The following is a 25,071-nucleotide window of genomic DNA, read 5'->3' on the forward strand; positions in this document are numbered from 1 at the left end:
GATTCAATGCTTTACACCGGTTATATTTATCTAGCTGATGATGTTACTTATATCTGGGTGTGTTGTGTTCGTTACTGTAAAATCAACCACGACCCACGAGCTTTACAGTACTTAACAGTCGATTTCTTCTCGTATCGGCTGTTTAGTCGATTTTTCTCGTCTGGCTGCTCCCGAAGCAGCACACTTGGGACTGTCTGGGCAAGACCGGTATATTCCATCTTAAATTACTGATAAACTTTCTCTCCTTGTCAATTGTAGGCCAAATTGATTGGCACGCCCTCGGGAGGAATTCGCAGGGTCCTGCGTTGAAGCCAAGCGGATCTCCAGCCTTGCTCCATCAAACATATCCTTCCAGTTTGCTGTGTGCCAGACGCATTGACACATTTTTACGCCGACACATAGATAATGCAACCAAGTGCTATAATCTTATGAGAAGAGAACAAAATAAACCAATGTTTCTCATTAAAAATATATGGTTACTTTAGATGTGTCCAACATCCAAGCATGGCCTAAGCGGCATACTAGATGATGCCACAAATTCTTGCTCCAAACTGTAGCACCCAGAGGTCATTGGTAGTGCTGACGTGGGGTACCCGGTGAAGCTCGGCAGCGGCGTGGCGTTCGCGGCGGCGTACCTGTCGAATTACACGCCTCTCGTCCCGTCCAGGATCTGAGAACAATGCAAGGGACGACAGCACAAAGAAGGCCGGTGGCGGGCGACGACGATGAGCGGGCAGACAAACAAACGAACAAAGCGTGCAGTGCAGACATCTCCGCCTCTGCGCCGTGCAGAGCGGATGGCTGACTGCAGTAACGAACTCTCTGCATGTACAGTTCATTTCCACACTCTGCTGTTGCTACGGGGTATAATTTTGTGAACTACAGCTTTAATTAAACTTCAAATTATTCTCCGAATATATAGCCCTACCCAGATTTAACTGTATTTGGTCATAGTACCAATCAACTCAGCTTCTTGCCATCACGTAGTTTTTTCTCGAGTCTGAACTGAAATCAGGCCATACAACATGCCATTCTTGCACACAAAAAGAATACTCTTACAAATTAGTATATTTGCTCGTATTAATTCTTTGCGTGATCATAGAACAAGCTGCATTTACTACATGGATAAGTCTTACAAATACTCTGTAACTCAATGTAAAAATGGTGGTAATGAATAGTACGAAAAGCATCAAAATTTAGTATTGAACTGAAAACTCCAAGCAAGCCCTGGCTGTTGTGCTGAAGAACTTCAGGCAGCTTTGGCGAGCTGTCCGAGCTCCCTGTCGACGGCGACCTTGAGGAAGCTGCCTTCCTCGACGACCATCTGCACGGGCAGGAAGCCCAGCCCGTTGGCCACGGCGAGCATCACCTCCTTCATCTCCGCCCGGAACTCGTGCCGGTCCACCTTGCCGCTGCCGTCCCTGTCGAACCGCGCGAAAAGGCCGCGGTACAGCGCCCCGAGCTCCTCGGGCGCCACCGCGGCCTCGTCCACGCCGAAGTGCTTCTCCAGCACGCGCAGGCTCATGAGCTCTCCGGCCATCTCGGCGTAGGTGAGCAGACCGTCGTGGTCGGCGTCCAGCGCCGCGAACCGGCCGTCCACCGAGGAGTTGAAGGCGCCTTCGTCCTCCACGAAGCTCCGCACCGTGCTCCCGTCTAGGATCTCCACGCTCATCTTCGGATTCTGTCGGTGTTCTAGGGATGTGTTGGTGTGAGAGTTTTGCTCTGGTCTTTTATAGGGTCGCGAGCGGGTCATACGAGTGGCCATTCGACCGTGCCTGGATTCCCTGGAAGGCGCGTTTGGGCCGAGGGTTTTTGCTGACGGGTTAGATTGAGCCGGTGGGTTTTGACGCAGGCCAGATGCTGTGGGCGCGTTTGATTTCATTTCTTTGGGCCGTGCAGGTGTGGCCGTTGTTTCATCGTGGCACCGTTGGGCCTGTGGAGAAAACGTGTGCCAGGTCGGTGACGGTTGTCGGTTGGGCAGTCCGACAACGAAGACTTTAAACAGGTGAGGTGAGCGCGTGCCAGCCGACTAGCAGACACGGGAGAATGTCCAGTGCCTCTCAAGTCTCAAAACTTGTAGCTCTGTTGTTTCTTTTGACGAAAGAAACGATGCGGTTTTAAGCAATAGAATTCCACACAAAAGTTTAGCAGCACGCATAACCAATTCTAAAACAAAAAATCATTATTGGTTTTAAGAGCCTATTGTTAGATGATCTCTATCCAATTGGCCCGACCCTTGGATCCGCGCACTGATCGGGGGCACACAACCCTACATGGTTGGTGGGCCCCCATCATACTGTGCTATAAAAGAAAGGTGGGGGCCGGCGGCTCAAGTAACGAGATTCACCTGAGCTACAGTCGCCCACCGACACAACCCTAATTCCGATCTAAGAGAGGGTACGCAGCCAGTGACAGGATGCAACGCCACCGGCCAACGCCGCCACTGCACCGCCGCCTTTCGAAACAGCACCGCCACCGCGTCTTCACCAAGCACCGCGATGGTGAGCCCGTCTTCCTCGAAGGCGGCCGATGGTTTGTAGCCCCTTCACCCCCCCTCTCTCTCACTCTATCTATTAATCCTGTACTAGTAGATGTTCTAGGACTCACTGTTTATTTCAAAAGCAAGCAGACACACTAGATCTATGGCTAGTGATCCTGCTTTAGGTCTATCAATGGTATCAGACGCCTAACTAGGTGTAAATCTAACCTATCGAAAAAGAAAACCAAGTAGCAGCATTTAGAAGGAGGTGATTGATTCGTTTTCGGATCTAAACAGAGGGTTCATCGAACCCTAAACCCAAAATCGGGTGAAGAAAAGGAGTGAGGGTCTCGGTTTTTGAAAAGCAACTCAAACCCTAACCCTAACCCGCACAAATAGCTCGGGGGAAGAAGAACAGTACGAAACCCTAACCCTAACCCGCGCCAACAGCTCGGGGAAGAAGAACAGTACGAAACCCTAACCCTAACCCTAACCCGCACAAACAGCTCGGGGAAGAAGAATAGTACTAAACCCTAATCCTAACCCGCGCAAACAGCTCGTGGAAGAAGACAATACGAAACCCTAACCCTAACCCTAACCCTAAATCGGACAACTTTCGAGAAGAAGAGAAAGTAAATCCATTCAGAGGGAAGAAGGGGAAAGGGGAAGGGCTTTAGAAGATGGCTTACCTCGCCGCTGCACCGCGTTGTTGTTTTGCCAGCGCGCGGGAAGAAGGCTGAAAGGTCCTTGTTTGGTTTTGGTAATTGAGTGACAACTTAGGTGGACTAATTGTGTTTATGTGAGATACACAGGTGATTAGTCCACAGGTACATGTGTATGAGCAACATATGCCATGGAGGTGAAAATGGCTTGGAGATGTTGCAAAGCTCACACATGTGATGATGAAGGAGCTTATTGCACATGAGACATGACATTGAGTCATGTGATCAAGGTGGAGAAGATCAAGACAAGACTTGGCTTGATGGACCGGTTGCAAGCGTGAAGGGCAAGTCAAAGGCTTTGGAGTGATGGACCGCGTGGCGGTGAAGCTTGAGCAAGACTTGGCGCCGATGGACGATGGCAACGGTGAAGAGCAAGTAAAGTCAAGATCGATGAACCAATATGATCATGTGATGATATGAAGTGGATCATATCATTGTTGATCGTGTTAGTGCATGTGTTGCATCGACATTGGAGGAGATGGAATGGAATGCGCAAGGCAAAGGTATAACCTAGGGCATTTCATTTCACCGGTCATAGGTGTGTAGAGAAGTTTATGATCGGGTTTAGGATAGATGGCCGTACTATCAAGAGGGGCAAACTTGTTTGCATATCGGTCATCTAGTGCCACTCGAGTGATCTAACTTTGCATCGTCGCTAGGATCGAGTGGTGTGGCAAGTTGAGTGGCTAACATCCTTTGGGAAGTGATTGTGAAAAGCTAACACACATACACATGGTGGTGTACACTTGGTGGTGTTGGCACATTTACAAAGGAGGTGGTGTTTGCAGGGTTGAGATGGGTTTGGGTCGGGATTCGGCGCTTTCGGGAAAATGGAATGCCTATTTTCTATTGCGCCGGATGCAAATTCTTGATGGTTGGCACATTGGAGCAAGGGTGAAGAAGTTAGAAGTGAGAACGAGTTGATCGCGAAGATGCTGGCGTCGGTCAACTGACCGGACGCTGGGTCTGAAAGCACCGGACGCTGGCAGGCTGCGTCCGGTCAGGCTGACGTACGATGACGCAGAAGCTGGAGTGCGACCGTACGCTGGCTGCGTCCGATCAAGTGTGACCGGACGTGTCCGGTCGAGGTCGGTACCTTACTGGAAATGACCGGACGCTGGGGGTTCAGCGTCCGGTCAGTTGAAGCTGCTGCATCCGGTCAGGTCAAGTGACCGTTGGAATCAGGACACGTGGCCGTCTGCGGGCAACCGGACGCTGAGGTCCAGCGTCCGGTCAACACGACCGGAGCGTCCGATCGGCCCGACTTCTGCCCAATGAAGGGGTAACGGCTAGTTTAGCCCTTGGAGCTATAAATAGAAGTGGCCTTCGGTCATGGCTGGTAAAGAGCACCTCAAGGGACTTAGTGTCCATGCTTGTGAGTGCTTAGGAGCCCTCCATCTCACACATACTTGATAGTGATCATTCGATTGTGTGAGTGAGCGATTCTAGTGCGATTGCATCGTGAGGTTGCATCGAGTGGCACTAGGTGATCGAGTTGCAAGCCGGTGGTGCTTGTTACTCTTGGAGGTTGCCACCTCCTAGATGGCTTGGTGGTGGTCTCCGTCGAAGCGCGCAAGAAGCTTGTGCGGCGCTCCGGATAAGTGCTTGTGAGGGGCATTGTGCTCGCCCTGCGGGAGCCGTGAAGAGCAACTCTAGTAAAGCGTGTCATTGAGCTACCCTTACTCAAGGGGTAGGTTCTTGCGGCGCCCGACGTGCGGGCTTAGCGGGTGATGCTAATTAGCCGCCGAACCACCAAGTGAGCGGTCGACACAACGGGGACTAGCGTGTTGGCAAACACGTGAACCTCGGGAGAAAAATCATCGTGTCAACCTTGTTCTTCCCGTTGGTTTGCATCCCCATTACACAAGCTTGCAATTACTTTTATACATATTAAGCTTGTGTAGTTGCTCTTGTAATTAGATAGCTTGTGTAGCTTGCTAATTACCTTCTTGCTTGTGTAGCATAGAAGTAGCTCCCTTGCGTGGCTAATTTGATTTTAGTAACCTTGTTAGTCACATTGCTTAGTTTGTGTAGCTAAGTTTTTGCGCTTTCTAATTAGGCATTGGTTGCCTTGTTATTGAGCATTGCTAGTGAGCATTAGATAGCTTTGTGCTTTCGCTTACTAGCATGTGTAGGGGCTCCCTTGTTGCTTAAAGTACTAGTGGCATAGGTTTGTGTAACCTTGCTCCTAGATTTGGTTAGGTGAGCTCTAGCTAGCCCGGCACATTTGTTGCTTGATTAGTATCTTTGGAAGGTGCTAGAGAACATAGATAAAGGGGTGTAGTCTTGGCTAGACCGATAGTTATAATTCCGCACTTGTTTCGGTTAGCCGACGCGATTAATTTTAGAAAAGACTATTCACCCCCCCTCTAGTCCGCCATCTCGACCCTTCAAAGGCCGAGCCGTTGCTCGTCAGGTGAGTGCGAGCTTCGGCCAAGGGCGCCGCTGCTAGTTCGCTCGATGGCGGAGCGCTCACCCACGTGGGGAGCGCGCGCGCCGGCGAAGGGGCCGGCAACGGCGCCATGGTCTCTCTCTGCGCTCTCGCTTTTTCGCTCGCCGGCTGCTGCGCTGAGGAGAAGAGAGGGGCGAGGCGAAGAGAGAGAAAGGTCAGACGCAAATGAGATAGGGTTTCGGGGGAGGCCGCGGCGCTGTGGTTTTGTTCGGTCGACGCGCGCGCTCGACCGCCCGATGCAGATGGATGATCGAGAACACTCGGGCCAGATTGAGCCCAGGCGGGCGCACGCGGCGGGTGGCTTTGCCGGCCCCGTCCCAGGTTGTGGCCTGAGAAGGCGCAGCGCACACGAGAGCAGAACAGGCGTGGGCCGATTTTTGCATCTAGGGCGTCACTGTGCACATCATGCCAGTATTTCGGTCCACATTGCACAGTAAAGTTTGTTGTTTTTGTTTTATTATTTTCAGAAGCAGATTTCGATGAATTTTGTCTAGTTTAAATCTCTGTCAAAATTTGAACCAACGGGATAATTTTTTCAGAGAGTAGATTAGTATAGTAAATGCTTCTGAAAAGTATATAAATAATTTTTCATGTTTCCGCTGCAATGTTAAAGTTTATAATTTTCTATTTAAATTTGAACCAACGGAAGAATTTAATTTGAAGAGTAGTCAATTTTAATCAGTAAATTATAATATTGTTATTTTTCTGACCAACGTTGATAATAACAATATTATAATATTTATTCATCAGTTTTCCATGCATTGATTCTATTTCTGCCCAACGGTGATGTAGAATTAGTGTATAAGAATGTAGTATGTTTTAATTTTGACCAACGTTAAATTAAAGCATGCAATTATGATGTCATAATTTTCTCACTATCTCTGATGGTGTTTTTCAGGACTCAACCCAATGGCATTCATCTTGCACATACCACCTCTTGAAGGGGCCAGCTATAGGGTATGGCGAGAGAAGTATGAGCTAGCACTTGCGCTGTCTGAAAATGACCTAGCGCTTACCTCCCCATGTCCTACTGAGCCAGTGGACCCGGTGAGGGAAGAAAACGAGTCTGATGCTGATTTCACTGCTCGGCAGCGAGATCATGCAGAAGTGCGGATGAAGTATGATCTTGAATATAAGAAATGAGACATTTCAAACCGCAAGTGCTTGATGGTGGCCAAGTCCACAATTTCATATGCTATAAGGGGGTCTATCCTAGACTATGATACCATCACGGAGTACCTTAAGAAGATGGAGAGTCAGTTTACTAGCTCTTCAAAAACTTATGCCAGGACATTGATCAAGAAATTGTTCAATGAAAAATATACTGGTGGCGGTATCAGAGAGCACATATTGAAGATGAGCAACACGGCTTCGAAGCTGAAGCCAATGGATTTAGGGCTCAAGGATGAGTTCCTAATTCATTTGGTTTTTGCTTCCTTGTCAAAGGAATATGAAACCTTTGTTATTAACTACAACATGCAGCCCGGCAAGTGGGACATAAAGAAGCTCATCGCAATATGTGTTCAAGAAGAGAAAAGGCTGAAGTCCTTACAGGGTGACTCTGCTAACCTTGTGAAGGACAAGAAAAAGAACTTCAATAAGAATGCCAAACCTCAAGGGAAAGCCCCTCAGAATGACCACCATCCGAAGAACAACAATGCTCAAGTTGAAAAGGATCAGTGCAAATGATGCAAGAAGCATAGACACTACCAGAGGGACTATCCAGACTTCCTGAAGAGCCTTCTGAAGAGAGGGATTCCGTACGAGGAGGACCCTACAAAGAGGAGAAAGAAAAAATTAAAATAGCAAATGGAGTTGAAGCCATTGGAGATCTTTCTCTAGAATTAGTTGATGGTTTTCTACTTAAGCTTTCAGATGTTCTATTTGTACCCTCTTTGCGAAGAAACTTAATAAGTGTTTCACGTTTAGATGACGATGGATATGATTGCCATTTTGGTAATGGAAAATGTCAGATTGTTTATAATAATAAATGTGTTGGTCTTGCCTTCCGAAAAGACAAGCTTTATTTATTATCACTTTCTGAGAATGTGAATGATGTAAGTACTGAGAATGAGAATGCTTCCTCGTCTATGAATGCAGCAAATAAGCGAAAGAGAGTGCATGATATATCTTCAAAATTATGGCACTGTTATTTAGGCCATATTTCGAGGGGGAGAATAGAGCGATTGATTAAGAAATCAATTCTTCTACCTTTAGAATTTTTAGATTTAGAACAATGCATAGATTGCATAAAAGGAAAGTACGTTAAGAAAATAAAGAAAGATGCCAAACGAAGCGTAGGAATTTTAAAAATAGTTCACATAGACATCTGTGGTCCTTTTCCTGTAAAGAGTGTAGATGGTTATGATTTATTTATAACATTCATAGATGACTACTCATGTTTTGGCTATATTTATCTAATTAAGGAATGATCGAAAGCATTGGATAAATTTAAAATATTCAAGGCTGAAGTAGAGAATCAGCATAACTTAAAGATTAAGGTAGTAAGGTCCGACTGTGGGGGAGAGTACTACGGTCGACACACCCCATATGGCTAAGTTTCTGGACCCTTTGCAAGGTACTTACAAAAAAATGGCATAGGAGCCTAGTATTCTAGACCGGGCGAGCCTCAGCAGAATGGAGTAGCTGAAAGACGCAACCATACCTTAATGGATATGGTGAGAAGCATGATAAGTTACTCTACCTTACCGATAAGTTTATGGATGGAGGCGTTAAAAACCACCATTCATATTCTTAATCGAGTGACAAGTAAGTCGGTGCCCAAAACACCATATGAGTTGTGGACAGGAAATGAACCCTCACTACTGAGGCAAAAGTATTTAACTCAAACATAGAGAAGCTGGACTCCAAGACAGTCAGCTGCTATTTTATTGGCTATCCAGAAAAGTCAAAAGGTTATCGGTTTTATTGTCCTGACAGACAAACGAAGTTTATAGAAACAAGAGATGCTGTCTTCTTGGAGGATGATATGATTAGGGGGAGCATGGTAGCGCGAGAAATTAGTTTTGAAGAGAAGCGGGTATACGTGCCTACTCCTATGGTTCAGGAACTATTCTTCACGCTACCTGTTGTTGTTGTACCAACAGTACAAGACACTATAGTAACATCACCTGTTGTTAGTTCTCCTGTAGCAACAATGAATGAACCTAAAGAACATGTCCTTCAGGATCCCCTAGAACCCGTTGTCACATATGAGGAAGAGCAACAACAGCCTCATATAGAACAAGCTTTATCTAACGAGGCCCCTAGAAGGTCTCAAAGAGTCAGGAGATCAACCATTCCTGATGATTATGAAGTTTATGAAAGTGAGGAATTTCAAATAGAGGGTGACCCCACCTCATCTGAAGAAGCCATGAGAAGCGCTCACTCATCCAAGTGGCTTGAAGCCATGGAAGATGAAATGAAATCTATGAAAACCAACATAGTTTAGAACTTAGAAACAATTCCTAAAGGAGCCAAGACATTAGGCTGTAAATGGGTCTAAAAAACTAAACATGTCTCCAAAGGGAATATAGAAAGGTTTAAAGCGTGACTTATGGCGAAAGATTTCACGCAAAGAGAAGGCATAGATTACAATAAGACATTTTCTCCAGTCTCATGTAAGGATTCTTTAAGAATCATAATGGCGCTTGTAGCACATTACGACTTAGAATTACATCAGATGGATGTAAAGACGGCGTTCCTAAACGGGGATTTGGAGAAAAATGTTTACATGGCACAACCGAAAGGTTTTGTTGTGGAAGGAAAAGAACGCATGGGATGCCACCTAATGAAATCCATTTACGGATTAAAATAAGCTTCAAGACAGTGATATTTGAAGTTTGACAGTACAGTAAGAAAGTTTGGGTTTCAAGAAAATGTAGAGGACAATTGCGTTTATGCAAAGTTCAAGAATGGGAAATACATTTTCCTAGTCTTGTATGTGGATGACATCTTGTTCGCTAGCAGTGATGTTAATCTACTACAAGAAATAAAGAAGTTCTTGTCCTCAAAGTTTGATATGAAGGATCTCGGTGAAGCTTCGTTCGTCCTAGGAATAGAGATTCACCGAGATAGAGAAAAGGGGGTTTTAGGATTATCACAAAAGGCATACTTAGAAAAGGGTCTAAAGAAATACAATATGCAAAATTATAAGTCTTCACCTGCTCCCGTAGTCAAGGGCGACATATATGGGGAATTTCAATATCCCAGGAACCAATATGAGATCGATCAAATAAAAGCGGTTCCATATAGTTCAGCTGTCAGAAGTTTACAGTATGCTTAAGTGTGTACTCACCCTGACTTAGCATTTGTTACCGGGTTGCTTGGCAGATATCAGAGTAATCCAGGAATAGAACACTAGAAATTAGTAAAGAAAGTTTTGTATTACCTGCAAGGTACGAAGGGTCTCATGCTAACGTACATAAGATCTGATTCCCTGCACATAGAGGGGTATATAGATTCTGATTATGCGGGAGATGAAAGAAAGTCCACGTCAGGATACATATTCACTCTCGTAGGAGGAGCTATATCGTGGAAAAGCTCAAAGCAAACCGTCACTACATCGTCCATAATGTATGCCGAGTTTGTAGCATGTTATGAGGCCACAGGGCAGGTGAATTGGCTAAAGAAATTCATGCCCGGGTTGAAAGTGGTAGACGACATACATAAACCACTTAAGTTATACTACGATAATAATCCAGCAGTATGTTATGCTCACAACAATAAGTCAAGTGGTGCTGCCAAACACATTGACATAAAGTATTATGTTGTGAAAGATAAAGTCCGAGATCATATAATTAGTCTTGAGCATATAAGAACAGAAAAGAAGTTCGCAGATCCGCTTACAAAAGGCTTACCACACAGCGTGTTCAGAGAATACTTAGTCGGCATGGGTTTAAGAGAAAGCCTATGATTCCTGGACAATAAGGGCCTAGTTGAGAATCTGTTTCAAAACAGAGATGTGCATTGTAGCTGTTTAATCCAATGGCAACTGACCGTGACGATGAGGCACACTCTATGCACTGATCTATGATGGAATAGGAACAAGATAAAGTAAGTTGAGTTTAAGTAATAAGGTGAGATCAAGGGGAAGAATGTTAGATGATCTCTATCCAACGGCCAATTGGGCCCTTGGATCCATGCCCTAATCGGGGGTGCCCAACCCTACATGGTTGGTGGGCCCCCCGTCACACTGCGCTATAAAAGAATGGTTGAGGCCGACGGCTCAAGTCACGAGGTTTACCTGAGCTACAGTCGCCCACCAACACAACCCTAATCCGATTTAAGAGAGGGTGCGCAGCCAGTGACGGGAAGTACCGCCACCGGCCAAAGCCGCCACTGCGCCGCCGCCCTTTGACACAGCACCACCACCGCGTCTTCACCAAGCACCGTGATGGCGAGCCCGTCTTCCTCGAAGGCGGCCGATGGTTTGCACCCCCTTCACCCCTCTCTCTCACTCAATCTATTAATAATGTACTAGTAGATGTTCTAGGACTCACTGTTTATTCCAATAGCAAGTAAACATGCTACATCTATGGCTAGTGATCCTATTTTAAGTCTATCACCTATCACTACCGAACTTTGGAACCAGCATTGCGTAGTCGACAGTGATATATGGTGAAGGCTACCATTGGCGTTGCCTCAACTGATAGTAACGAGCAATAAAAAACAAAAAAGAAAAAGAAAATAACCTAAGTTTGGATGTGTCGGTCGTCGCCGCCGCTCTTTCAACGCTCGTCGGGCCGCTGGTGGCCCATGCCCCATGCCAGGGCCACCCGTCAGCGAGGAGGAGAACGAAGGGGAGGAGATTACCATGCCAACGCCTGCCAAAGCCCACGCCGCCCATCCAAACCCGTGCCGTGAGGGGGAGCTACCAGGGAGAGACAGATAGAGAGAGAAGTGTTGGTGCCCACGCCACCCATCAAGCCCACGCATATCATACATGGTGGGTTTAATGAAAATACAACCCGGGTCTAGACCAATTTAATTACACAATCCAATTATGAAATTTGTTGAATCCTAAAAAAATTTCAGGTTTCAAGTCAAATCTCTATTATATTAGAAACGTATCTCATGGTGGATTTAATGGAAATAATTTAATGTTGTAGATGTTTGTGCATTTTTCTATAAACCAAGTCAGAGTTAGAGAAGTTTGATTTATGACGAAACTAAAACATATTTTGTTTTGGAACACAGGGAGTATCATACATGCAACATAATAATGGTAATATATATGAGTAATCTGGTCTAGAATACATTGTTTGTATATACATAGATAATGCAACCAAGTGCTATAATCTTATGAGAAGAGAACAAAATAAACCAATGTTTCTCATTAAAATTATATGGTTACTTTAGATGTGTGCAACATCCAAGCATGGCCTAAGTTACCGAGGCATACTAGATGATGCCACAAATTCTTGCTCCAAACTGTAGCACCCAGAGGTCATTGGTAGTGCTGACGTGGGGTATCCGGTGAAGCTCGGCAGCGGCGTGGCGGCCGCGGCGGCGTACCTGTCGAATTACACGCCTCTCATCCCGTCCAGGATCTGAGAACAATGCAAGGGACGACAGCACAAAGAAGGCCGGCGGCCGGCGACGACGACGAGCGGGCAGACAAACAAACGAACAAAGCGTGCAGTGCAGACATCTCCGCCTCTGCGCCGTGCAGAGCGGATGGCTGACTGCAGTAACGAACTATTGGCTATACTCTCTGCATGTACAGTTCACTTCCACACTCTGCTGTTGCTACGGGGTATAATTTTGTGAACTACAGCTTTAATTAAACTTCAAATTATTCTCCGAATATATAGCCCTACCCAGATTTAACTGTATTTGGTCATAGTACCAATCAACTCAGCTTCTTGCCATCACGTAGTTTTTTCTCGAGTCTGAACTGAAATCAGGCCATACAACATGCCATTCTTGCACACAAAAAGAATACTCTTACAAATTAGTATATTTGCTCGTATTAATTCTTTGCGTGATCATAGAACAAGCTGCACTTACTACATGGATAAGTCTTACAAATACTCTGTAACTCAATGTAAAAATGGTGGTAATGAATAGTACGAAACGCATCAAAATTTAGTATTGAACTGAAAACTCCAAGCAAGCCCTGGCTGTTGTGCTGAAGAACTTCAGGCAGCTTTGGCGAGCTGTCCGAGCTCCCTGTCGACGGCGACCTTGAGGAAGCTGCCTTCCTCGACGACCATCTGCACGGGCAGGAAGCCCAGCCCGTTGGCCACGGCGAGCATCACCTCCTTCATCTCCGCCCGGAACTCGTGCCGGTCCACCTTGCCGCTGCCGTCCCTGTCGAACCGCGCGAAAAGGCCGCGGTACAGCGCCCCGAGCTCCTCGGGCGCCACCGCGGCCTCGTCCACGCCGAAGTGCTTCTCCAGCACGCGCAGGCTCATCAGCTCTCCGGCCATCTCGGCGTAGGTGAGCAGACCGTCGTGGTCGGCGTCCAGCGCCGCGAACCGGCCGTCCACCGAGGAGTTGAAGGCGCCTTCGTCCTCCACGAAGCTCCGCACCGTGCTCCCGTCTAGGATCTCCACGCTCATTTTCGGATTCTGTCGGTGTTCTAGGGATGTGTATTCTTGGTGTGAGAGTTTTGCTCTGCTCTGCGCGATCAGTCGTCCTGGTTTTTTATAGGGTCATACGATTGGCCATTCGACCGTGCCTGGAAGGCGCGTTTGGGCCGACGGTTTTTGCTGACGGGTTAGATTGGGCCGGTGGGTTTTGACGCAGGTCAGATGCTGTGGGCGCGTTTCGGCGACGCGAAGATTTCATTTCTTTGGGCCGTGCAGGTGTGGCCGTTGTTTCATCGTGCCACCGTTGGGCCTGTGGAGAAAACGTGTGCCAGGTCGGTGACGCTTGTCGGTTGGGCAGTCCGACAGCGAAGACTTTCAACAGGTGAGGTGGTTCCCGGAACAGAATGTCCAGTGCCTCTCAAGTCTCAAAACTCGCAGCTCTGTTGTTTCTTTTGACGAAGGAAACGATACGGTTTTAAGCAATAGAATTCCACACAAAAAGTTTAGCAGCACGCATAACCAATTCTAAAACAAAAAAATCATTATTGGTTTTAAGAGCCTATTACTACCGAACTTTGGAACCGGCATTGCGTAGTCGACGGTGATATATGGTGAAGGCTACCAGTGGCGTTGCCTCAACCGATAGTAATGAGCAATAAAAAAACAAAAAAGAAAAAGAAAATAACCTAAGTTTGGATGTGTCGGTCGCCGCCGCCGCTCTTTCAATGCTCGTCAGGCCGCTGGTGGCCCATGCCCCGTGCCAGGGCCACCCGTCAGCGAAGAGGAGAACGAAGGGGAGGAGGTTACCATGCCAACGCCTGCCAGAGCCCACGCCGCCCATCCAATCCGGTGACGTGAGGGGGAGCTACCACGCCACCCATCAAGCCCACACATATCATACATGGTGGGTTTAATGAAAATACAACCCGGGTCTGGATCAATTTAATTACACAACCCAATTATGAAATTTGTTGAATCCTAAAAAATTTTAGGTTTCAAGTCAAATCTCTATTGTATTAGAAACGTATCTCATAAGGATTTAATGGAAATAATTTGATGTTGTTGATGTTTGTGCATTTTTTTATAAACCAAGTAGAAGTTTGATTTAGGATGAAACTAAAACATATTTTGTTTTGGAACATAGGGAGTATCATACATGCAACGTAATAATGGTAATATATATGAGTAATCTGGTCTAGAATACATTGTTTGTATATACATAGATAATGCAACCAAGTGCTATAATCTTATGAGAAGAGAACAAAATAAACCAATGTTTCTCATTAAAAATATATGGTTACTTTAGATGTGTCCAACATCCAAGCATGGCCTAAGTTAGCGAGGCATACTAGATGATGCCACAAATTCTTGCTCCAAACTGTAGCACCCAGAGGTCATTGGTAGTGCTGACTGTGTAGCATTGCCAAAATCGATATGTTCATGTGGGTTCTGAGTTGCTGGGCACATGAAAGGTTCCATTTCTCCATCTTTTTCAACTAAAATATATGCCTTCCTTAGCCTCTTTGTTCTTAGTAGTACGTTGTAGTCTCATATCTACTTCTTTCATACTTGGTCTATGTCCTCCTTTTGATCTAAAACATGATTATATAAGCGAGGCAATATCATGAATCTCTTCTTTATCGGCCTCTTCCACAACTTGTGGATCCATTATTTCCATGAGAGCCCCTTCTTGAACTCCTTCAATGAAGTAATGAGATAGGCTTTGCTTTGCACCTAAGTCATTGATAAAAAAATGGTTTCTTCCTTGTCAAGAGTTCCACAAGTATCACCCCGAAACTATAGACATCACTCTTCTCAGTTAGTTGACTAGTATGATAATACTCTGGATCCAAGTAACCGAATGTTCCTTGAACAATTGTCACCACATGTGTTTCATCAAGTGAAAGAGATCTTGAAGCACCAAAATTTGAAACCTTTGTGGTGAAGTTGTCATCCAAGAGTATATTTGAAGACTTCACATCTCTATGGAAAATTGGTATTTCAGCGGCTGAGTGTAGATAAGCAAGTGCTCATGCTGCTTCCATTGCAATCCTAATGCGATCATCCCATGATAGCAAGCATTTTTCTGTAATGTTTGCATGAAGAAGTCCATATAGAGTGCCATTTGAAATGAACTCATAGACTAGCAAGGGCACCTCATCTTCCAAGCAATAACCATAAAGTTTCACCACATTATGATGAATGATTTGAGACAAAATTGCAACCTCATTGATAAACTGGTCTATTTCTGTTTACTCTACTATTTTAATTTTTTTTATGGCCATAACGCGTTGGTCAGACAGAATCCCTTTATAAACTGTGCCATGCCCTCCATGACCTAGAACACGAGTAGTGTCAAAGTTGTTGGTTGCCTCTTCTAGTTCCTCTAATGTGAATATCTTTGTTTTATTGGCAACACTTTCGTTCAAGATTAGTTGCTCCAAGAGTAGACCTTGGTTTTTCTTGAAGTGTGCTCTTCGTATTGTCCTTTGAATATCTTTCTTCCGCTTACTGGTGAGTACAATGGCACCTAGTGTAAAACTTATGAAGCCAAGGCTACAAGCAAGCCCGATTGCAATTCCTACACATTAAATATGAACATGAATATTTTGGAAAATTTTAATTTTGATGGACAAATGCATGACTCACCGAGAATTAGATTAGGCTGCTTAGCTGACATGACACATTTATATTTGTTTGTATCATATTCTTTTCCATGAGAGCACTTGGTACAGTTGAAGCCTCCATCAAAATTGTGGCATATCCCATTGCATTTATTTGGAATAGAGCACCCATCGATATCTGTATCAGTAAGATGGTGGTGCGTTGGTGGCACAAGTAAAATCATGCTCACATTTACTAATATTTCTTAGAAAAAGTATGCGACGTGTGATCACGTAGATCCGCTGGTGGTGCAAGTAGTAGCATGACCTTTCAAAGAGATATAGTAGTATACAATTGTAATTTACACCGAGTAAGATGCATGATGTAGTGTTTTTGTTGCATTCTAAAGTTAAGAGAATCTTAATACTATTGGAGAATCTTTTTTCTTTGAATTATTATGTTAATCCTCACAAGACTCTCTAGAAAAAAGACATAAAATCTAGAAATTAAAAAAACATTCGATCATAAATTAGGTAGACTTAACTTCATCACTGTTGAGACATAGTCAATCTATATCTAAGTTACCCACTTCTTCTTGAAAGATAATTTAAAGTAACCTCTAAATTTGCATACAAATCACACACCTCTGCATTATGTAAGATATCATAATTTAACCTCTTAACTTTTTATCTTAATTGCCCACATGTGTTATTATTACAAATAAACTAAATAACCCCTTTCATCTACATATAAACTACATGCAAATGTTATTATAAAAAAGATAACATAAAGCACCCTCAATATGCTTTAAAATACTCATTTCATCTAGGGAAAATTGTGTTCTTGCCTATGTCCATTGCTCCAATTATGATTTTGCCCCTGTTTTTTCAACTTTGTGTTTTGACCCTTGTTATTTTGAATTGAACTGTCCATCTGCCTCTCTTTTGGATGTCCGTCAAATACCCAGGCAATAGATGGATTAAAAAAAATTGAAGCCTGAAAAGAAAAGGCCAAATGACCGCAGTGCCCCTTATCTCTTTCTGGCTCTTCCTCGACTCGTCCAAACACACGCCACCAGGAGCGGGCGGCGGTGCGATGCAGGCTCGTGTGGTGTAGGGCAACGTGGTGCCTGGCGGCGGTGCGGCGACGCGGAGCGGGCTCGGGCGCGGTGCGTAGGGGCGGGCGGCGTGGCATCTCGGAGCAGGCGGCACGACATCGAGAGCGGGCAGCGGCACGGCATCGAGAGCGGGCAGCGGCGGTGCACTTGCGCATAGACTTGTGTTGTAGGGGGTGTATATATGGTTTTTAGAAAAAAACATTGTACGAGGTCAACAAGGTACATGGTCAACCTTTGCCGGCGCCCCTGGAAGGCGCAACCCGGTGGCCACGTTTGCCGGTGCCCGGTACACGGTCAACCTCACCGAACACTACGCCAACATCCTGGTGAGGTCGGCATGGTCCGACGCCATGATCGGCAGCAGCGTGATAGCGACGGCTCCGGTGGGCGTGTACGAGGTCAACAAGGTTCTCCTGCCAAAGCAAATCTTCAAGAGCCAACCCAAGTGAAGATTTCGTGGCCACTGTGAACAACATATCCTCTTTTGTTCTCATAAATCAGTACATACCAAAGCACAACAAATAATTGGGAATGCCCAAAGATATGGTCATGTGTCAATTTTCAAACAAATTACTCATCTTGAATGTTGAGTTACACAATAACGGCTAGCGAATCCAGCAGAGAGGCAGGTGATATCCAGGGTCCCATCGTCCACCCCCCGCTCCAACGCCGGTGACCACCCAGTCCTGTCGTCCACCCCAACGGCGCCGGTGACCTCCTGGCCCCAGCGCGGCCTCGCTTGCGTGCCTCATCCTAGTGCGGCCCTCGTCTATGCGCCTCGCCAGGACCGTGGCCCCGGCGACCTTCGACTCTGCTGCTGCTTGCTCCGGCCATGGCGTCCGCCCCTCTTTGGATTTGCTAGCGTCCCATGCGACACGAGCTAGCTCCTTTGAGTTACATTGGAGCTAGAGGAGGCTTCTATGGATCCTGCTTGCAAGGTGTTCGAAGTTTTGTGGCAACCGGACTCTTCTCAAGTCGACGTGCTCTGGTGACGTCCGAACACCGAGGGCGGAGGCGAGGGAGCTCCAAATGGATGCTCCAAGGTAAAATTGACGCCAGTAGCCTCTTGCTTGCTTGGTAATAGGGACTGGTGGAGGGCCAGCCACAAGTCGACTGATCGGAGGGTGGTGGTCCGTGGTGGCTGGGTTGGTTTGTCCATGGACTGAGTCGACCGTGGCTGATGCGTCTCGGTCGTCGGGTGGCCTTGGCACCGGCGACCAAGCGTGCTTTACGGTTAGGACTAATTTCGTCCAAAGTACATGAGGATGATCTTGTTTCATCTGAAGCTAAGTGTGCGAAAGGAAGATTGGAGTTGTCACGGATTGTCCAGATGGTAGTGGCCTCGTCTGATCGACCAAAGCCAGTGCATGGGCCGGAGTCTGGATTTGGAAGGTTTTGGGCGGTAGGTAAGGACTCGGAGGAGTTGTCTAAGGCAGACAGAGCCTTGGATTCTGATGAAGTCATATCGACAACGGCGTTCATGGCAGAAGCGGCGGCGACCGGGTTTGAGGCCCAGGATCTATACAAGGCAGAGCAGGAACTTGCTATCATTGGCAGTGGTTCCAATCCAGGGAAGTATCCGAAGTCTCAATTGGCATCTAGGATCATCGATTTGATGGTTCGAAGGAAACTTTACCCCGAGGCCTAGCAAGGTCCGCTGCCTCCACCACGGACCTCTCCTCCTCGAACCTTAGGGAACATGCTGGAGAAAGCATGGGAGGTTGGGCATCGGGAGGGGAAGTTGGGTGGCTGGCGTGCGTCGGATTCTGTGGCCTGGGCTGCACCGTTTTTGAATACGAAACAAGAAGTCAGGGCTGAAAAGGCTAAAGATTTGCAATTACTAACCCCAAATTTCCCAGAACTGAAAAGCCCCTGTGTGGTTTATTGCGAGTTCGGGGGCTCAAGTTCCAGCGAGCTCATCTTAGGCCAAGAAGTATTTACTGTGTTATTAGTGCTTAGGAGACAGATAACGAGGCGGTCCGCGGCATCCCTCGATATAGATTCAGGCCGTGCCCTGGCCTTGGTGCGCTTTTCTCCAGAGTTGGAACAAGAATCAAGCTGTACTCTGCTCAGCGAAGAACTCGGTCTTTCACGGAGGTGGTGAGAGAGGGACGCAAAGTGACGACATCTCAAGGCTCTGGCATGGCGAATCAGCCTCCAATTGGCAGCTAGGGTAGTCAGTACCCATCCCATCATGGCGGTGCCGGTGGCTCCAATCTGAGGCAGACGGCGGGCGGGGGATACCACCCGGGCTTCAACCCCAGCTATCACCCGGGTGCTAACTGGGGATGGCAGGGAGGTGGGTGTGGTAGACGGGGCGACAGTGGTGATCACGCTCATCACGGCTTTGCCGGACGCTCCTTCGACAACAACAACAACTTCTTCGGCACAGGACAAGGTTGCGGTGGCCGCGGAGTCGACCGAGGCCGCGGCGGCGAGGAGTGGGGCGCTAACCCGATGGCATCTCGATCGTCGACGATGAATGCTCCAGCGAAAGCTGCAGCTTCTACTTCTGCAACTCCAATCCCTGAAGGTACTATGCTAAACTCACAGAACAACTCAAAGGAAGCTCATATGAGGGCCATCAATCAGAGTGATAGTATGATGACAAGGCAGAATCTGAGTAAAGGAAAGAACAAAACTCCATACTGCTTCCGTTGTTTAACCAAGGGGCATGTCTTGGACGAGTGTTCAAAGGTACTCTGCTGTGAGATCTGTGACAGTGATGATCATGTCATGAAAGCTTGCCCTTTTACAAAGGGTGCTAAACCTATTGCAGTGCCACATGGGTTTGCGGTGGAAAAATTGTGTTTCTATTACATTGATCATATTGGGAAGCAAAAGGAAAAGAGAGATTCAAAAACTGCTAAGGTGAAAATCTCAGGAGGTACTATGACTGAACTGTAGGTCAGTACTAAACTTGAGAGGCTCATACCTGGCAATGTGAATTGGGAGGTGAAAGCATTAGGGGAAAACACTTTTACTACAAATTTTCCTTCCATAGATGAACTAGAGCGAATGGTGCGCGTGGGAACTGTGGTGGCTAAATGCACAGTAGCAAAGATGGATTTCAAAACCAAAAGCAATCCTAATGTGTTTAAATATGAGATCCCCAAGGTTTGGGTTCAGTTCAGGGGGCTCCCTGATGATCTCCTAGAATTTCCCATTGTATGGGCAGTTGGCTCCATACTTGGGGTGACTAGGAAAGTAGATATGAAGTTTGTGAAAGCACATGAGATGGGTAGGATTCAGGTGGCAGTCCTTGACCCTAGTCTTGTCCCAGATTTAGTGGACATAGTTATTGGGGACTTCGTTTATGAATTACAATTCAGGGTGGAAAATTCTGATTCTGATTCAGCACCGACCCCAATTGACATGGATTTGGATTTTGATCCAAATAGCGATGCTGAGGAAGAGAAAAACAAGGAAGAAGAAGGGGAGAAAAGTAACGATGATAACAAAAAGGAAGATGTGGAGGAAAGGAAAAGCAAAATTGGGTCTAGTTCGGCACCTCCTAAGATGGGTCGCCAGGCTGTTCTTTCTCCTAGAACTAATAGTGTTTCTACTGTGGTCACTAGAAAGGATAAGACTACAGTGGTACTTAAGCCATCAGGTGATGGTAACAATGGTGCGTGGATGACGGTTCTAATTGGGCCGGCGGCAGGCCAGCCCAAAATTTCAGCACAAGGTACTCATCCAGCTGCAATGATGATTGATGGCCCAAACACTCCGGTTAAATCTGGGACTCAGCCTGTAGTAACACCTTCCTGAGCTAGTCAAAGAAATGCTTGTGCGGGGGACCAGGATTCACTGCAGTGAGCTGCTAAGCTGAAGGCCAAAAGGAACTTGGAGGAATCAACTAAGCAAGGTAATTCTTCCTCAGTTAACTCATTTTCAGCTTTAGATAATTCAGTTATCGCTGATAAGTTAAGTTCGCTGGGGGTCTGTTTGGATGTGTCTAAATTCTCGTGTTCTGAGCAATTAGTTTGCCTTAAATCTGTAGAAAAGGATAGGCTTAGTTGTGCCAAGAGGCAGGAGGTAGAAAAAACTAGGGATTCAGTTTCGTCGTTAATAGATGATTCTGACTAACGATGGGGAGATGATATTGATATCCTGGCTTTGAACCATATTTGTGGTGGGATGCCTGAGGGTCCATCTGATGGCGATTGCGGGGGTTTGGAGGATACCCGTGCAAAACATCAGTGGGGAAAAAATAGGAAGAGAAAGAAAAAAATAAGGAAAAATATACCTTCCACAGTCTAAATGAAAGGTGTTTTTTGGAATTGTAATGGTTTAGGTGATCCGAAGAAATTTAAATTTCTTTCGGGCTTGACGCTTGAAAACAACTTAGATTTTATTGCATTGTCTGAAACGGGTAGAGGAGACTGTACTCAGGTGTTTCTCAAAAATTTGTGCGGTGGGAAGGATTTTCTTTGGCATGTCAAACCTCCTGAAAGCATCTAGGCCCCTTGTTGGGTTTCGGTGATTAATGACAATACAAGATTACTATGACTAACGTGTGTTTTGCAGAGGCAATTAAGTTAGGTCATGGTAATGGAGATCAATTGGGCAATCAAGGTGGTCATGCCCCTATGATGGAAATCATTTCGGTTTTCAAAGGATGGACGACAAGGTTAAGGATGACTAGTTCTAAGTGTCGATTGGAGTTGGAGAGACACTTAGAGTAGTTTAGGACTTTGTTTTTCCTTTGGCCGTACTATTATGGGGAGTATGGACGGGTAGCTTGACCTAGATGAGTCTAGTGAGTTAGGTGTGGTGCACACTTGTTAAAACTAGCACTAGGTAGCTCCACAAAGTTGGAGAGACACTTAGAGTAGTTTAGGACTTTGTTTTTCCTTTGGCCGTACTATTATGGGGGGTATGGACGGGTAGCTTGACCTAGATGAGTCTAGTGAGTTAGGTGTGGTGCACACTTGTTAAAACTAGCACTAGGTAGCTCCACAATAGCCCTATGATCCTATGGAGCAAACTTCATTCACATATGATCGAGAGTTAGAAGTGAATGGAGGGTCAAATGCTGACCGGACGCTGGCTTCGGTCAGACCGGACGCTGGCTGTAGGGTCTGGTCAGTTTATTTGATCAAGGAGATTGCATCTAGTGCAACCGGATGCTAAGTGGTCGAGTGACCGGACGCTGAGGGCCAGCGTCCGGTCGACTCCAGTAAGGTTCCAGAAGAGAAAATCTGCGACCGGACGCATCCGGTCAGTACTGACCAAACCCTAGGGGTTCAGCATCTGGTCGAGTACAGTAAGGTTCCAGTGAGGGTTAAATGCGACCGGACGCGTCTGGTCAGTGATGATCGAACACTACCAGCGTCCGGTCAACACTTAATCACTGGTGTGAGGGTTGAACTGACCGGAGCGTCCGGTCACCCCGTAGAGGCACATAACAGTTCGTTTTTCAGCCCATGTTATAAATAGAAGCTCCACTCATGTGTGGAGTCACTTTTGCTCATTCCAACAGCTAAGAAACACGTTTGTGAGTGCCAAGAAGAGCAAGGTCCTAGTGAGGTGATTGAGATTTGAGAATCCAAGAGAGTAGCCTCATTAGTGAATCAAGAGTAGCAAAGTGTGTATCCACCGTCCTCATTAGGCTTCGCGTGGTCAAGTGAGAGTTCGTATTTGTTACTCTTGGTGATCGCCGTCACCTAGATGGCTTGGTGGTGATTGGGAGCTTGGTGATCACCCGGCGGAGCTTGTGGGTGACCCAACTCAAGTTGTGAGCGGTTGTGGGTGATTCACCGCGACGGAGTGTCAAAGAATCAACCCATAGAGAGCACTTGATCCTTGCGCGGATCAAGGGGGAGCTACACCCTTGCGCGGGTGCTCCAACGAGGACTAGTGGGGAGTGGCGACTCTCCGATACCTCGGCAAAACATCGCCGTGTTCCTCTCTCTCTATTTACTTTGAGCATTTACTTTGAGCATTTACTTTGAGTAATTCAATCACTACTATACAAAAAGCATTTCTAGGGGTGGCTGGTAACCCTTTGTAGGGGTGGTTTGCCCAGCCACCCCTATGCAAGGGTCTCTACAAATCATGCATTTATAGGGGCGGTTCCTAGGCCGTCCCTACAAATCGTTTTGTAGGGGCGGCTGGTGTTTCCAGCCGCCCCAACAAATCGATTTGTAGGGGCGGCTGTAGTACCATCCGCCCCTATAAACAGGTATTTGTAGGGGTGGTTCAATATAGAACCGCCCCTACAGTACGTTTTCCTGCCAAAAAAATTCAAATTTACAATTCAAAATCGCGTTGCCGAACGTCCCACGACCAAAGTTCCGAACCACGTTCGCGTTGCCGAACGCCCTACGACCAACGTTCTGAACCGCGTTCATATTGCCGAACGCCCCGCGACTACAAGCACAAGAGTATTCTATAAACTACAATTACAAGTCCAATTCACAAGAATATATACAATCCATCATTAAATATATAAATTCCATACACATTGTTATCAACGTCCTAGAGCTAGTCTTTCAGTCTCACGAAGGTGTTGGTACTGAGGATTTGTACCTAACTCAGACTCTCAATCATGGTAGGCGCCTCTGACATGTACAATCTGGTCCAACATGAAGTTGCAAAGGTCACCGACGAGCTCTAAGAGTTGGTCATCCTTGTATGGGTCTCTTTTCATTCCTTTCTCTTCTCTCCACTATAAGAGAACAAGTTTCAGTTTAGTATTTCATACCATTTACGAAGTTTTTATACTATGGGTGAAGAGGTTCAAACTTACCCTTAAGGAGTGTCTCCTGTAGGCACCGGTGTTACTCATTATAGAACATATATAGTATCCACAATGTACACTCCCAGGCTTCTGCTTGGGGCACTGTGTGTTTTACATATGAAAATGTTAAGTAATGCTTTTGACAGCCATGTAATGGAGTACTGAAGAAGTAAGTTACACTTACCGCACATAGTGTTTTTATAGCCAGCTTTTCCTTCCTTGCTGGATCATGCCTTCCATGATGATTAGTGACATAGAACCTAAATGCCCTGTTCGAATTATTTTAGCAAATACAACTTGTCAGTATCCAAAAGTGAACATTACAAGTATGTATACAAACATATAAGCTAATGAGGATTGTCGATATGTATACGTCTTGAGAATCGATATGAAGTCTTTGTATGTCGCCGGGTTCTTATCTAATGAATCAAAGACCCATGACATGCTCCTCCCGACATCGACGACTATACAAATCTAGTGGTTGCTGCATGGATTTAATCATAGAACTAGATAAGCTCTTTTGCATCGAATAAAATATATCGAACAAAGCTTTAAGTATAGAGTTGAGCTTACTCGAAGTTGTATGGTAGCCAGTAGTAGAGTGTTGTTGGAGATTTTTGAAAGCTAGGGCAATGTATGCCGTAACCTTAAGGGACTCTTCCCTTAGTTTTGCCATACAGATGTGCTCTTTCTCCCGAAGAGTCTTTGTAGTAGCTAGCTCTTTGGCATCAAGTGTCCACCGTTTAGGGTAATTGAAATTTGTTTGGGCTATAGCTTGAGGGTCCACATACCCGACTTTTACACTTGGCATTTGTTTGACAATGTGCACTTGCATTCTACAAATCATGGCATGGGTTAGTTACAACAAAATTCAAAGATTACATTCATATCATATCAAGAGGACAAGGACTTACAGGCATCACGTGTGAATTAGATTCATCTCCATTTCTCCCAGGTGAAAGCATGTTTGCATGTCATTGAAGTCAAAGACAATTTTCCTGGCTGGGCTTCCAAATGTGCCGGTGGGAAAGCATGCTTGTATGATATTTATGCTCGTTGGGAGAACACGCAAGTACCAATCATGAAACCTTCTCATTCCAAGTGGTAGGCGCTGGATGTCCCGGTTTGGTAGGAAGGGCTTGCCTCTTTCATATGTTTTCAGGCAATCCTTTGGCCATTTGATGGCATCAACATTTGGATACTGCTTTGCAATTTGGTGGAGTTTGCTAGTGACGGCCTCCTTAGAACCCCATGATGGGACTTTTTTAACTTGGTTCTCAGGCTTGAACTGGTCATGGGAATACCACTTGGACACCAACGAGACGTCTTTGATCGGAACATAAACTAGCCTTATGGTGATTGGATGCTTCTTTCGAAGTTCCCATTCAGGCACGTCCTCATCTTCTTATGCTGTAGC

At 46.0% G+C, this 25,071-nt stretch overlaps 2 protein-coding genes and 1 pseudogene across 2 annotated transcripts; 1 reads left to right on the top strand and 2 right to left on the bottom strand.

Annotated features, from left to right (window-relative positions):
• Positions 1-959: 959 nt before the first annotated feature.
• LOC136502166 (uncharacterized) lies at positions 960-1,707 on the bottom strand. The gene has a single exon (XM_066497641.1). It carries the CDS (start codon positions 1,670-1,672, stop codon positions 1,250-1,252), a length of 423 nt encoding a protein of 140 aa, XP_066353738.1. The 5' UTR covers positions 1,673-1,707; the 3' UTR covers positions 960-1,249.
• A 10,414-nt stretch (positions 1,708-12,121) lies between these two features.
• On the bottom strand, positions 12,122-13,551 carry LOC136501824 (uncharacterized). Its single transcript, XM_066497355.1, has one exon. The coding sequence runs from the start codon at positions 13,216-13,218 to the stop codon at positions 12,796-12,798; it is 423 nt and encodes a 140-aa protein (XP_066353452.1). The 5' UTR covers positions 13,219-13,551; the 3' UTR covers positions 12,122-12,795.
• A 5,815-nt stretch (positions 13,552-19,366) lies between these two features.
• LOC136500229 (uncharacterized) lies at positions 19,367-20,680 on the top strand (annotated as a pseudogene).
• Positions 20,681-25,071: the final 4,391 nt, after the last annotated feature.

This window comes from Miscanthus floridulus, chromosome 13, assembly GCF_019320115.1.
Source record: "Miscanthus floridulus cultivar M001 chromosome 13, ASM1932011v1, whole genome shotgun sequence".
Classification (NCBI taxonomy): Eukaryota; Viridiplantae; Streptophyta; class Magnoliopsida; order Poales; family Poaceae; genus Miscanthus; species Miscanthus floridulus.

Bases quoted from the DNA above. Each gene is read 5' to 3' on its own strand.
- LOC136502166 (XM_066497641.1), bottom strand. From the start codon at position 1,672: ATGAGCGTGGAGATCCTAGACGGGAGCACGGTGCGGAGCTTCGTGGAG.
- LOC136501824 (XM_066497355.1), bottom strand. From the start codon at position 13,218: ATGAGCGTGGAGATCCTAGACGGGAGCACGGTGCGGAGCTTCGTGGAG.